This window comes from Arvicanthis niloticus, chromosome 18, assembly GCF_011762505.2.
Source record: "Arvicanthis niloticus isolate mArvNil1 chromosome 18, mArvNil1.pat.X, whole genome shotgun sequence".
In the NCBI taxonomy this organism is placed as follows: Eukaryota; Metazoa; Chordata; class Mammalia; order Rodentia; family Muridae; genus Arvicanthis; species Arvicanthis niloticus.
This window is the reverse complement of record NC_047675.1, coordinates 32,112,206-32,124,777: the sequence shown is the minus strand read 5'-3', so window position 1 is coordinate 32,124,777 and position 12,572 is coordinate 32,112,206. Positions and strand designations below refer to the sequence as shown.

Sequence of the window (12,572 nt, the reverse complement as noted above, 5' to 3'; positions counted from 1 at the left end):
GGGCCAGTGAACTCACCCACCAGAAAGCAGCTTCCCAATAAACCTGCCTGGAAGGAAGGAAGGAAGGAAGGAAGGAAGGAAGAAAACAGGAAGAAAAATCTCTCTGGTGCTCCTCTTACCCTCCACTTCACCTTGCCACCACCTTAGAAACCCCTGGCCCTACGCTCCAGTTAAGTAACAGTACATGTATCCCCAACCAGGGACAAACCTCACAGCCAACCCCTCAGGCGTCTGAGCTTTCTGTGCTATAGGGCTGTGAGCCAGCTGCCAGCCAAACTCTACACTATCAATTGCACAGGACAGGTCAAAAGCTTTACCTTCCACAAGTTTCTGCAAAATGACTAATGCCATCCTATCCAACTTTACTTTATGTCTGCCTGGTCACGTCTCACCCTTCCACACATCTGCCACCCCCAACAGCCACCTTGGCCTTGGCAGTGTTTCTGGGAGTATCTATGACCTTGATCACGGCCCAAACTTATACTGTCTAGACAATACTGCTGAGCCTTGCAAAGAAAAGCAGATGTTACTGTTACCTAGGAGTAGTGGCTGATGAACACCTTTAATCCCAGCACTGGGGAAGCAGAGGCAGGTGGATCTCTGTGAGTTCGAGGTCAGCCTGGTCATCTACAGATCGAGTTCCAGGACAGTCATAGCCACACAGTAAAACCCTATCTTGAAAAACAAAAACAAAAAGCAAGCAAGCCGATGTTACGAGGCCACTCTAAAATCCCTCACTAATGTGTTACCTTCTACTCCAGTACTGATGTAATTATGGGTTTGTCTTTGAAAATGCTATACTTACTCGGATTTAGGAACCACGGATAAGGGAGGAATATCCTATTCACTGCATATGCTCCAAGGCCCCCAAAAAGCCCTCCCCTTTATCCAGCCCTCTGCTGTCTCTCTTTCTCTTCAGAGGTAGCAGCCACTTTATGTTTCTCCCCAATAAATCTCTTGTGTGAGGTTTGTTGCATGGTGTGTCTTTGTGGTATTTCTTGGCTCCTGACTGCCAAGATAACCTTGTGTCAGAAAAATCCTTACACCTGATCTTGGGTACCAAGAGACTTTTCAGAGGCTCTAGCCTGATCTTGGTCTAGCCATTAATAAAAGAACTCAGAACTTTCATTGGCTTAATCAGCATGGTTATCAATAAATAGCACCACATGGATCATTTCATTATCCCATTCCTCCTTTTAAACAGAAGAGCGGCTTCCTAATCCTCCTGTAGCCTGTAGCCATGGGAGCCCTTGCTTTCTTTTCCTTCCATTGCTTCTTTCTTCTTTGTCATCTCAGAGAAGGGAAGGTCCTACACTGTGCCAAGAAGCTTAGGTGTTGTGAAGCAATTTCCTCCAAAGTAAAACCTTTTATCCTGGAGGAAAGCTAGCATGCCACACTGGATGTTCTAAAAGGAGGTGAAATCTATCCTTTAACCTTCCATGCTGAAGAGGGCTTCCCAAAGACATAGCATGTTTTTAAGGGGAGGTGAAACATTCCTTCTTAAAGGGGAGGCCTTAGACTCCTGAAGTAAACAACTCAGGAAGGCTTCAGGAAGTTCCTGAAACTGACCAGATATACCAAGCTCCTCCCACTCCAAGGATATATAAGTGGTAAGGACTTCTAAAAAATACTCTAAGCCACATGAAAGAGACAGAGACTGGCTGAGCTATCTAGAAGAGGCTCAGACCAACTGAGCTGTGGTATACAGACAGTCTCCAATCTATGTACCTGCCTGAAAGTTGTACAGTGTGCTCTACATGTCTGTCTTTTAAGAGTTGTCACCCATGGGGTGAGCTTTGAGTCATTTCTGTTCTTGTATGTAACTCCTCACCCATACTCCTGACATAACTCCAGAAAAATTCATTAGATCATTATATTATAATCTAAACAAACAAAACCTCACTGGTTCACCAAGTTGGACTCTGTACTTTGCTCTGTCACTGGTACCTCATCTGAGATGAGTATATGTTGGTTCACATCTCCCCAGAAAAAAAAGTCACACAAAACAGCAGGCAGCAGAACTAAATACTCTAGAGCCTGAGCCCAGTCTGGGTGATAAAAGTAAGATTCTGTCTTTAAAAAAAGAAAAAGAGCTCTTAATCTCTTAATCTCTTAATCTCTTAATCTCTTACTCTCTTATTCTCTTTCTCTCTTTCTCTCTTACTCTCTTGCCTCTCTTCCCCTCCCCACCTCTTCTTCTCTCTCCATGTGGTCATGGCTATCCTCTACTTCTCTCCTATCCTTCCACCTTCTTCTCCCACCTTTGCCCTATCTCCTGAATAAACCTCCTCCCCCTTGGAAAAAAAAAAAAGAAAAAAGAAAAAGAAAAAAAGACACCTCAGTAAGGTGGCTCAGTGAGTAGAAGAGCTTCCTGCACAAGCTTCATGACCCAGGTTTGATCTACAGAACCCAAGAGGGTATTAGAGAACCAACTCCCCAAGTTGTCATGTGACTTCCACATGCACCTTCAGCGCCTACACACATGAACATTTTGTTAAAAGAACCTTAAACTTGGACATAACTCATGGTTGAAGGTCTAAGATCTGTAAAGCCCTAGATTCCATCTCCAGCACTGAAAACAAAAGCCTGACCTGTCTCCCAAGACCTGACCTTACCTATCACCCTACCCTACCCCATATCGAATGCCTTCCTTCCTCTTATTCTAGAAACATGCAAGTCATCTACAAACAACTTCCCATACTTGCCTGAACCCTCCCTGCCCCACTTACCCTTAAATACCTGACAGTGTGGTTGAAAGCCCTATTTCTACTTCCTGGCTTACTATTCACTCCTCACCCCGAGTCCTCTAATATACCACCAATATACCATGGCTGCTCCCAGATGCCATGTTCTCTTATCAAATACCTTCTGGCTTTCTTCTTGCAGTTCATTTATTTATTTGGTTGGCCAGCTATTTGGTTGACTGTGTAGAGTATTTTTGTTTTTATATTTGGTTTGAGATGGGTCTCATGTAGCTGGAGCTACGCATGGTAGCTCTCACCTCAAAAATTAGCACTTAGGAAACTGAGGCAACAGTATAGACTCTGGGCTAGGCTGGGCTATTAAGATGCTATCTCCAAAAACAAACAAACAAACAAAAAACACCCAATGCAAAAACCACACTTGTTAAAGGATTAATCTTTAATGCAATGTTTCTAGAAGTGGGGCTTTGGGTATTATTGGGAGGTGTCAGAAACTTGCAGAGATGTGGCCCAGTTGGAGGAAGTATCCTGCTTCATTTCCTCTGCCTGTTGCTGATACAAGGCCTGAAGCCTCCTCTACCACACATCTCAACAGCCGTGGATAACAGATCTTCAGATAATACCCCTTCACTGTCCAGTATCAACTTACTCTGGCAATCCCATTTTCCTATCAGATCTTTCTGAACCTAGCTCTAAAGCCCTAATAATCTCTGGGGCACCCAATGGATACACTTACTGACCTACTGCCCAAAAAAATCCTATGACTACCGACACCAATCTCATCCAACTTCCTTACTCTGAATCTGGGTCTCTTTTTCTTCTTCCAAACTTCAATTAGTTCACTGTGTACTGAATGGGGGCCTGGACAGTGACATGACAGACTGTCCATCTGCCCATCTGACCCACAGCCTTCTACTGCCCAAATCCTGAGGGCATCATCAATATCATGTGTGTGGATCTCTTCTGACTTTAGTGAGACCACAAATGAAGGTCCCATTCTGCCTCCCCAGCCTCCTAAATGCTGCCAGGCCCAAAGATGAAGCCTATCTCCACTCCTCCAAGACTCCCAGAAATCCAGGAATACCTTACCTCACAGTAAACAATGTCTGCTCCATAATCCAGGGCCAGGAGGCGCATGGGCAGAGTCCCCACCCGAACCATCGGGGCTAAGATGAGTTTATTGTGGTAGCACAGGGAGAGGCTGTTCACAATCATTCCTCTTCTGCTATGCCTGAAGAAAGCGGAAATACAGGTTAGAATATAGTGGTGGGCAGGTGAGATGGCTCAGTGGGGAAAAGCGCTTGCTGCATAACCTGACCATCTTGAGTTCAATGCCTGGAACTGGCAGTGAAAGGAAAGAACTGACTCCTGAATGTTGTCCTCGGATCTTTATGCATACCCATGCCGCACCATGCACAAAATTAAAAAATAATTTTTAAATTAAAAAAAAAAAGTAGAGTTGGAGAGAAGTCTCAGTGGTTAGGAGCACTTGCTGCTTTTACAGGGAACTGAGTTTGATTCCCAGGACCTACATGGCAGCTTACAACCTTCTGCAACCCCGGTTTCAGGGGTTCTCATACCCTCTTTTGGCCTTTATAGGCACCAGGCACACATGTGATACAAAGACACACATGCAGGCAAAAACCCTTATATACATAATAACAACAAGAAAAAAAGAAAAAGAAACATAAGTGGAAAAAAAAATCCCTTCTGTCATACAGGACAGGCTTCCTCCATCCTTCAAATGCTTATCTCTGATTTATGTTCAATCATAACAACTATTCATTAAGTGCCAGTCACTGTCACAGTCTCTTGGGAACAAAGCTGTCATAGTCTCAAGAGAACAAAATGGACTGGCAAGGCTAGGAGGTCTCCTGCCTCACAGTGTTCATCCCAGTGGGGGAGTACAAGCAAAAAACAGTAAGCATATAAATAAATAAACAATTATACAGTGTGCTGGGAAACTAGTAGTGCACATGAATTAAAAAAAAAAAAAAGCAGATGAAGCAAGACTGAAAGCATTAGGATCAGTTTTCAATAGAGAAGCTGAGGTATGCTTCAATAAAGAAGGTAAGACTTAAACAGAGATGTGGATTAGCCAAGGAGGGATCTAGAAGAACTCTCCATAGAGACAATAGTCAGTGCAAAGAACCCAAGGCAGTTTATCTGGTATGTCGGCGGAGTCGTAAGGAGGTTAACATGGTCTACACAACAGGGAAAATCATGGCAGTCCAACGTTTTAGGAGCAGCAGTTAGATGATACAGGGCAGTACTCAGATCATGTGGATCTTTGGGGGACATACAGGACTCTACTGGCTCTTCAAAAAGACGACCCAGGGCTGGTGAGATGGCTCAGTGGTTAAGAGCACTGACTTCTCTTCCGGAGGTCCTGAGTTCAATTCCCAGCAACCACATAATGGCTCACAACCATCTGTAATGAGATCTGCTGCCCTCTTATGGGTGTCTAAAGACAGCTACAGTGTACTCATATAAATAAATAAATAAATAAATAAATAAATAAATAAATAAATACCTTGGGACAGGAGCGAGGGGGAGAAGGGATGACCCAGTAAAGGGTTGTAAGTGGGGAAGTAGCAGGAGCTCACTCATGTTTTCAAAGGATCGCACTGACTGTTGTATTAACAGCAAACCGGGGAAGGGGTCATGAAAGGACTTGCACCTGGCTGGATGGCAAAGAGATCAACTCAAAGGCAATTCAATAAATCAACTTGAGAGATGACAGGGATTCAACAAGGTTGGCAAACAGTGGTCACATTCTAGAAACACTGTGAAGGGAGAGGCATTGGGAACCAAAAGAAAGTCAGGGGCTGGGGCTGGGGCTGGGGCTGGGCATGGTGTGCTCTAAGCTAGCCAGGGGTACATGAAGAAAGCACGGGGGCGGGAGGGGGACAACCAAGCATCGGGACTGTAGCTTACTAGTAAGGCGCTTGCCTGTTATGAATACATAGGCCCTGGCCCTGCATCCTTACTACCATAAAGAAGGAAAATAAAATTAAATAACCTATGTCCTACTTTTTGTTCTTAAAGGCAGGGTCTCGCTATTACCGTCCAGGTTGACTGGAACAAGCTAGATAGATCAGGCCGGCCTCCAACTCAGAGATCTACCTGCCTCTGACTTTTTTTTTTTTTTTTTTTTTTTTTGGTTTTTCGAGACAGGGTTTCTCTGTATAGCCCTGGCTGTCCTGGAGCTCACTCTGTAGACCAGGTTGGCCTCTAACTCAGAAATCCGCCTGCCTCTGCCTCCCAAGTGCTGGGATTAAAGGCGTGAGCCACCACCACCCGGCTTGCCTCTGACTTTTAAGTGCTGGAATTAACAGCATATGCCACCATGCTCAGCTAAATTTTAATCTTTTTAATGGTATGGTCATCAATAGATAGCTATTAGGAGTCTGGTTCTAGAAACCTCAAATATATCAAAATCTGAGGCTGCTCAAGCTCCTTATAAAAGCATATACTCATATATGCTTTTGATTTTAGGGGGAATTGAATTCAGGACTTCGCAAACGCTAATAGGCAAGCACTGTATCACCAAGCTATATCCCAACCCTCTCCCAAGTGCTTTAAAGCATTGCTTATGACCAGAACAATATAAACACAATGTAAATACTTGTTATACTGTATTGTTAGGAAGTAACATTAAAGAAAAATATCTATATATATTTAGTACAGACACAATTTTTTCATCAATATTTACAATCTACAGTGGAAAAATCCACAGATGTCCACCTATAAATATGGAGGGCCAGCTCTAGTGAATGAAATTAAAACACTCTCCCCAGACATTAGGAACCTCCCAGGTAATCAATCCACAAGCATTGACCTTATCTCCCACTCCAGACACTTAACACTTGATGCCCATTTTTTTTCAGATGTGTTCAAGACAACTGAAGTAAAAAAATAATAACCTGAACCACCAAATTCAAGTCAAGCAGTCTGCTTGACCAGCGCTGTGTGAGATAAGCGTCATCACTCCATAAGGGTAACGGGACTCTCTTTCTTTCTTTTCTTTTCTTTTCTTTTTTTTTTTTTTTTTTTTTGGTTTTTCGAGACAAGGTTTCCCTGGGTAGCCCTGGCTGTCCTGGGGACCCTTCTTTCTACTTCTAGTCAGGCAATTTTGACTCTGCCTGAGAAGCCAGTGGATATGAGCAGATTGCTAGAGTGGTGGATCTGGTCTGAGAAGCATGAAGGAGTGACAAGGAAAAGAGGGTGAAGCTTGCCTGGAAAGGAGGGGACAAAGTGTAAAAACAGGAGAAACTACACCTAAAAGAACTAAGACCATCTCTCTCACGTCAAAGACGAAATAATCTGAAGACCATGAACATGCACCCTGGGTTCTAAACTAGAGAACAGGGTTGAGCCTAAACCCAGACTTCCACCAACTTTTGCCTCAGTCCCCAGGCCTACCATTCATTCATACTCTCAGGAAACTTTCATCACCCAGGCTTTGAGCGGAGCGCATTATCTACGAAAACATCGTCGTACTTTGTACCCTTGGAGTTCTATGGGATGACTGACCCGGACAATGAAGACCACAAGTAAGAATCTCAGAAATTAATCACTCAATTGACAGAGGCCATCCTCACTCGATTCCTTGAGCCAGGGACCCATGGCCCCCCTCCTATTGCTGACTCCCACTCCTGCCTCCACCGAGTACCCTTCCGCAAGATGACCCTAAGCTGGACATCGCCATGCCGGATGGAAACTACAGACCTCGCAGCCTCTGAACTCTTAAAGATCCTCCCTCCTTCCTGCCGGTGCTGCAGCGCCACACGCCACACTGATCCGCGCCAGCCACCGTACTCCAGATTACGGGCGCGTACTTGACGTCACTAGCATGCGCCTCTTCTGCATCAAGGGAAATATGGCTTTAGCCGGCCCAACGCGGCTATTGTCATTAGCAGTTCGGTTGCTTCTGGAGCCTCGACGAAGCATAGTGGTGCGCGGTTCCGACCAGTCCTTGCCAGTGGTGCGCATTCCGCGGGCTCTGCAGCGACGGCAGGAACAGCAACGAAGCGGCCGTGGGAGTTTCCAACGGCCGGTGCTAGTGCAACCTGGCCCACTGCTGGTCTCCGCACGGCGCCCAGAGTTGAACCAACCCGCACGCCTCACGCTGGGCCGTTGGGAGCGGGCGCCACTGGCTTCGCGTGGCTGGAAGCATCGGCGATCGCGTCGGGACCATTTTTCCATAGAGCGAGTGCAGCAAGAGGCGCCCGCCCTGAAGAACCTCTCGTCCCGGGGCAGCTTCGTGGACCTGGGTCTGGAACCCCGAGTGTTGCTCGCGCTTCAGGAGGCTGTCCCCGAAGTTGTTCAGCCAACCTCAGTGCAGTCGAAAACCATCCCCCCACTGCTTCGCGGCCGCCACATCCTTTGCGCTGCTGAAACCGGTAGTGGCAAGACACTTAGCTACCTACTGCCCCTATTTCAACGGCTCCTGAGAGGGCCAGTCCTAGACTCCCGCAGTTCCACCACTCCCCGAGGCTTAGTTCTGGTACCTTCCCGAGAATTAGCCGAACAGGTGCAGGCAGTGGCCCAGTCATTGGGTAGGTACTTGGGCCTGCAGGTGATAGAACTTGGCGGAGGCCTCGGAATGAGTAGGCTCAAACTTCAGGTGTGTAAACGACCGTCAGCAGATGTGCTCGTGGCTACTCCAGGAGCGCTGTGGAAGGCTCTGAAAAGTCAACTAATCAGCTTACATCATCTTAATTTCATAGTGCTGGATGAAGTCGACACGCTGCTGGATGAAAGCTTCCTGGAACTGGTGGACTACATCTTGGACAAGAGCCCTATAGCAGAAAGTCCAGCTGAGTTAGAAGACCCCTTTAATCCCAAAGCTCAGTTAGTGATGGTGGGAGCCACGTTTCCAGAAGGCCTAAACCAATTGCTGGGTAAAGTCACCAGCCCAGACAGTCTGACCACCATCACCAGCTCCAAGCTGCACTGCATCATGCCTCATGTCAGACAGACATTTATGAGACTAAAGGGAGCCGAGAAGGTAACAGAACTGGTTCAGATCCTCAAACAGCATGACAAAGCAAATAAGACAGAACCCTCAGGAACTGTCCTGGTATTCTGCAACAGTGCCAGCACTGTGAACTGGCTTGGGTACATTCTGGATGACCACAAAATTCAACATCTAAGGCTGCAAGGGCAAATGCCAGCCTCAATGAGGGCAGGTATCTTCCAGAGTTTCCAGAAGGGCTCCCAAAACGTACTTGTCTGCACAGACATTGCCTCACGAGGTCTGGACAGCATCCATGTGGAAGTGGTTATCAATTATGATTTCCCCCCTACTCTGCAGGATTACATCCACAGGGCAGGAAGGGTGGGTCGTGTGGGCAGCGAAGTGCCAGGGACTGTTATCAGTTTTGTGACCCACCCCTGGGATGTGAGCCTGGTTCAGAAAATTGAACTGGCAGCTCGTAGGAGGAGAAGCCTTCCAGGACTAACAACTTCGGTGGGGGACCCTTTGCCTCAACAAGCCTGATTTTTGGCTGGCTTGAATCTTAATGCTAGAGCAGGGATCTTCCTGGGGGTCCAGGAAAGTTGAACACTTGTCAGTGAGTGACATTGGTTCACACCAGCCCTTGCCTCTCTGAAAGCATAATGAATTGTTTGGAGATTTGAAAAGTAAAACTACTGGACAGGATTGGAGAGTAAGGTTTAGAAAATAAAGTGGATTTTGACTTTACATAATGTCACGATTTCTTTGCCTTTTAATTGTCTGTGTGTGGAGGTCAGAGGACAATTCTATGTAGTCAGTATTCTCTTTCCACCTTTCTGTGTGTTCCAGGGATCTAACAGATCATCCCACTTGTTTGACAAGTGCCTTTACCCACTGCACTATCTCATTGGACCTTTTATCATAGAGTTCTAAACAGTCATTTGTGTGTTTTGAAACAAGTTGGCACTATATATCACACAATGGACTTGGTCTCTAATAATGTTCCTTTCTTTTTTTTAAAGAAAGGGTCCCCTTCCTGGTGGTGGTGGCACATGCCTTTACTCCAGTACTCGGGGAAGACACAGGTGGATCTCTGAGTTCACTTAGCTAATAATGGTTTTGTGGGGACACCCCTAATAGTAACCACCATTTGAACAGAGTTCAGTAGACTTTGACGATTTACATTCTATCATATGTAGGGTTTTGTTGGCTTGGGTTGAGTTGCTTTGATTTTTTTTTTTTTCTTTAGATTGATTTTGAAGTGTGTGTGTGTGTGTTGCACATGAAGCAGGCACTTTCAGGACTTAGAGAGTGAGATCCCCTGAAGCTGGAGTTACATGCAATTGTGACTGTCCCCATTCAGGTACTGGAAACCAAACTCAGGTCCTCAGCAAGTATATCCTCTTATCTCCTAAGGCATCAACCTAAGCCCTTGTTTGTTTGTTGTTGTTGCCGCTGTTGTTTCTTTTGGTCTTGGTTGTTGACCACACTGTCAGTTTGACCCATAACCTCAAGCTTGTTGGTCAAGTGCTCTACTGCTCGCTGCACCTCCAACCAGATTTGTTTTCAAAAGGGAAGGGAAAGGGTTCCCCACTGGTATTATGTCACTGTGCCGTGAGTGTGTTTTCTACAAAATACTATTTCTACAAAAATATTCTGCCAATCCCACTGTGTAATGTCACTGGCAAGAACTGCTTTCCCTTCCCGTGCCCTTAACATCCTCCTAACTTTAAATATAATGACCTACAGCACTTGTAAATATGATGCGCTTGTAGTGTTTCTGTCAGCTATAAATCTGAAATCCCATCATGAATGACATGAAGCCATAGTGTTGCTGGAAACCCACCGATTCAGGGGCCTGTGAAATGATTCTATGGATTATGACACCTAGCATTAAGTCTGACAACCTAAGTCCCTTCCCAGGACCCAGGTGAAAGGAGATAACTGACTACCTCACGTTGTCTTCTGACCTCAGTGCCATTCTGTGCAGTTTGGGCACACACAGAGACATACAAACAAAAAATAAATGTGAAAAAAGAATTTTCCTAAAAGCAAATACCTTATCTGTGTGACCTTGGATAAGCCCAGAGGAGATTTCATTGTTTGAATTTGGCAGGTATAGAAAGAGCCTATGTTTCAGTTTTGGTTGCTTTTCTTTCTTTCTTTCTTTTTTTTTTTTTTTTTTTTTTGAGACAGGTCTCAAAAATCGCTTGGCACGAAACTTGCTCTGTAGACCAGGTTGGCCTCAAACTTGGCTCCTCCTGCCTCTGCCTCAAAAATGCTGGGATTAAAGCTGGGCATAGTAGCATGTGCCTCATATGCCTCATGTGCCCCCATACCCAGCTTCAGTTTGAAAGGGTCTTACTCTGTAATCCAGGCTAACCTTGATAACCTTGAACTCTTCCTGATGCTCCTGCCTCAGCCTCTTATTATTACTCCTACATTTATTGGAGTGCTTCACCCTTCTTTTAAAATTGCATTTATTTGTTGATGGGAAAACATTCTGTTGAGGTCTGCTCCCCTTTCCCCCAGCATAGCTGTAGCCATTTTGTTTCATGCCTGCCAGCTATTCCATATTGTTGCTCTAATGCCTGCCAGTCACTGACACAGAACAAAATAACTCAGAGCAGGGTCATGCTGACCACTTCCCCTGTTGTGTTCTGTATGTTCTGACATATGTTAATCTTAAGAAATTCCACAAAGCTTTACGTAGGGCCCATCAAATTAAAGGTCAATATTAATTGTTGTGTCTAAAACAGCTTGAGTTAGAGCTGACCACCAGGCAGCACTTCCTGCACCTGTGTATGAGCTCACTGTGGTTTGGTTTTTCAAGACAGGGTTTCTCTGTGTAGCCCTGGCTGTCCTGGAACTCACTCTGTAGACCAGGCTGGCCTCAAACTCAGAAATCTGCCTGCCTCTGCCTCCCAAGTGCTGGAATTAAAGGCATGCGCCACCACTGCCCAACTCGTGGTTTTTTGTTTTTCTTTTTCCCCTTTATAAATTTGCCTTGAGAAATGTTTGATGTTGTAGTTCAGATAACTCTGAGGTACATCCCTGATCTGACCCTGATCAGTTTTAGGGTATGCGTTCAATAAACCATCACTGTCTGAGTTTGGTGTTTGTGTGGTTTATTGGAGCTAGTCTCAGACTCCAACAACTCTTGATGAGCTTGAATTCCTCATCCCCCTGCATCCACTCCCAAGTGCATACAAGAGTAGCCATTCTGGTTTATATGGTGCTGGGGATGGAACCAAGGGCTTTATGCAGGCCAGGTGAGCAGTCTGAACATAGCTCTACACCCCCAGCTTTCTCCTTAGATTTTCTTGAGATCTCAATTATAAAAGAAAAGAAGAGAAAGAAAAAAAAGAGAAAGAAAAAGAGAAAGAAAGAAAGAAAGAAAGAAAGAAAGAAAGAAAGAAAGAGTCTATGAATGTATTCTATGAACAGAACAAAGTCAATCAAAGCCCGTCTGGCTGTTTTTGTTTGTGTGTGTGGTTTTTAGATTTTTATCTTATGTTTATGGAGGTTTTGCCTGCATATATGTTTGAGCACCATAATCATGCAGTGCCCTCAAAGGTCAGAAGAAGATGTTGAATCCCCTTGGAACTGGAGTTACAGGCTGTTGTTAGTCTTCACATAGAAGCTGGGAATTGAGCCTGGGTCCTATAGACAGGCAGTCAGTGCTCTTGTCTCCTGAGCCATTTCTCCAGCCCCAGCTTTTTATTTTTGCTAACTGGTATACCATTTACACGTGCTCAGGTTACGTTGCCTTGCCTAGCAGCAAATTCAAGAGATGGGATTGAAGATATGCAACTCCATATCCACTCTCTCTGGCTCTCTAATCCCCCAAATGTCTGCCTTCCTATTGCTTAGGGCCAAGGAAGTCCATACAGTTTTGCTATGTTAGA

General features: G+C 45.2%; 2 protein-coding genes across 5 annotated transcripts in view; one reads left to right on the top strand and one right to left on the bottom strand.

The window, feature by feature from the left end:
* Nucleotides 1–7,526, bottom strand: part of Dus2 (dihydrouridine synthase 2) — a 39,739-nt gene extending 32,213 nt beyond the window's left edge. Inside the window, exons 1-2 of one of the 4 annotated variants that reach the window (XM_034522783.2) lie at nt 7,434–7,526; nt 3,792–3,933 (exon numbers count right to left, since the gene is read on the bottom strand). In XM_034522783.2, coding sequence (XP_034378674.1) covers nt 3,792–3,917 — 126 coding nt within the window. In that variant the 5' untranslated portion in view covers nt 3,918–3,933; nt 7,434–7,526. The other 3 variants (XM_076915805.1, XM_076915804.1, XM_076915803.1) reach the window with 3 other exon arrangements.
* A 21-nt stretch (nt 7,527–7,547) lies between these two features.
* On the top strand, nt 7,548–9,416 carry Ddx28 (DEAD-box helicase 28). Its single transcript, XM_034522781.2, has one exon. It carries the CDS (start codon nt 7,558–7,560, stop codon nt 9,205–9,207), a length of 1,650 nt encoding a protein of 549 aa, XP_034378672.1. The 5' UTR covers nt 7,548–7,557; the 3' UTR covers nt 9,208–9,416.
* Nucleotides 9,417–12,572: the final 3,156 nt, after the last annotated feature.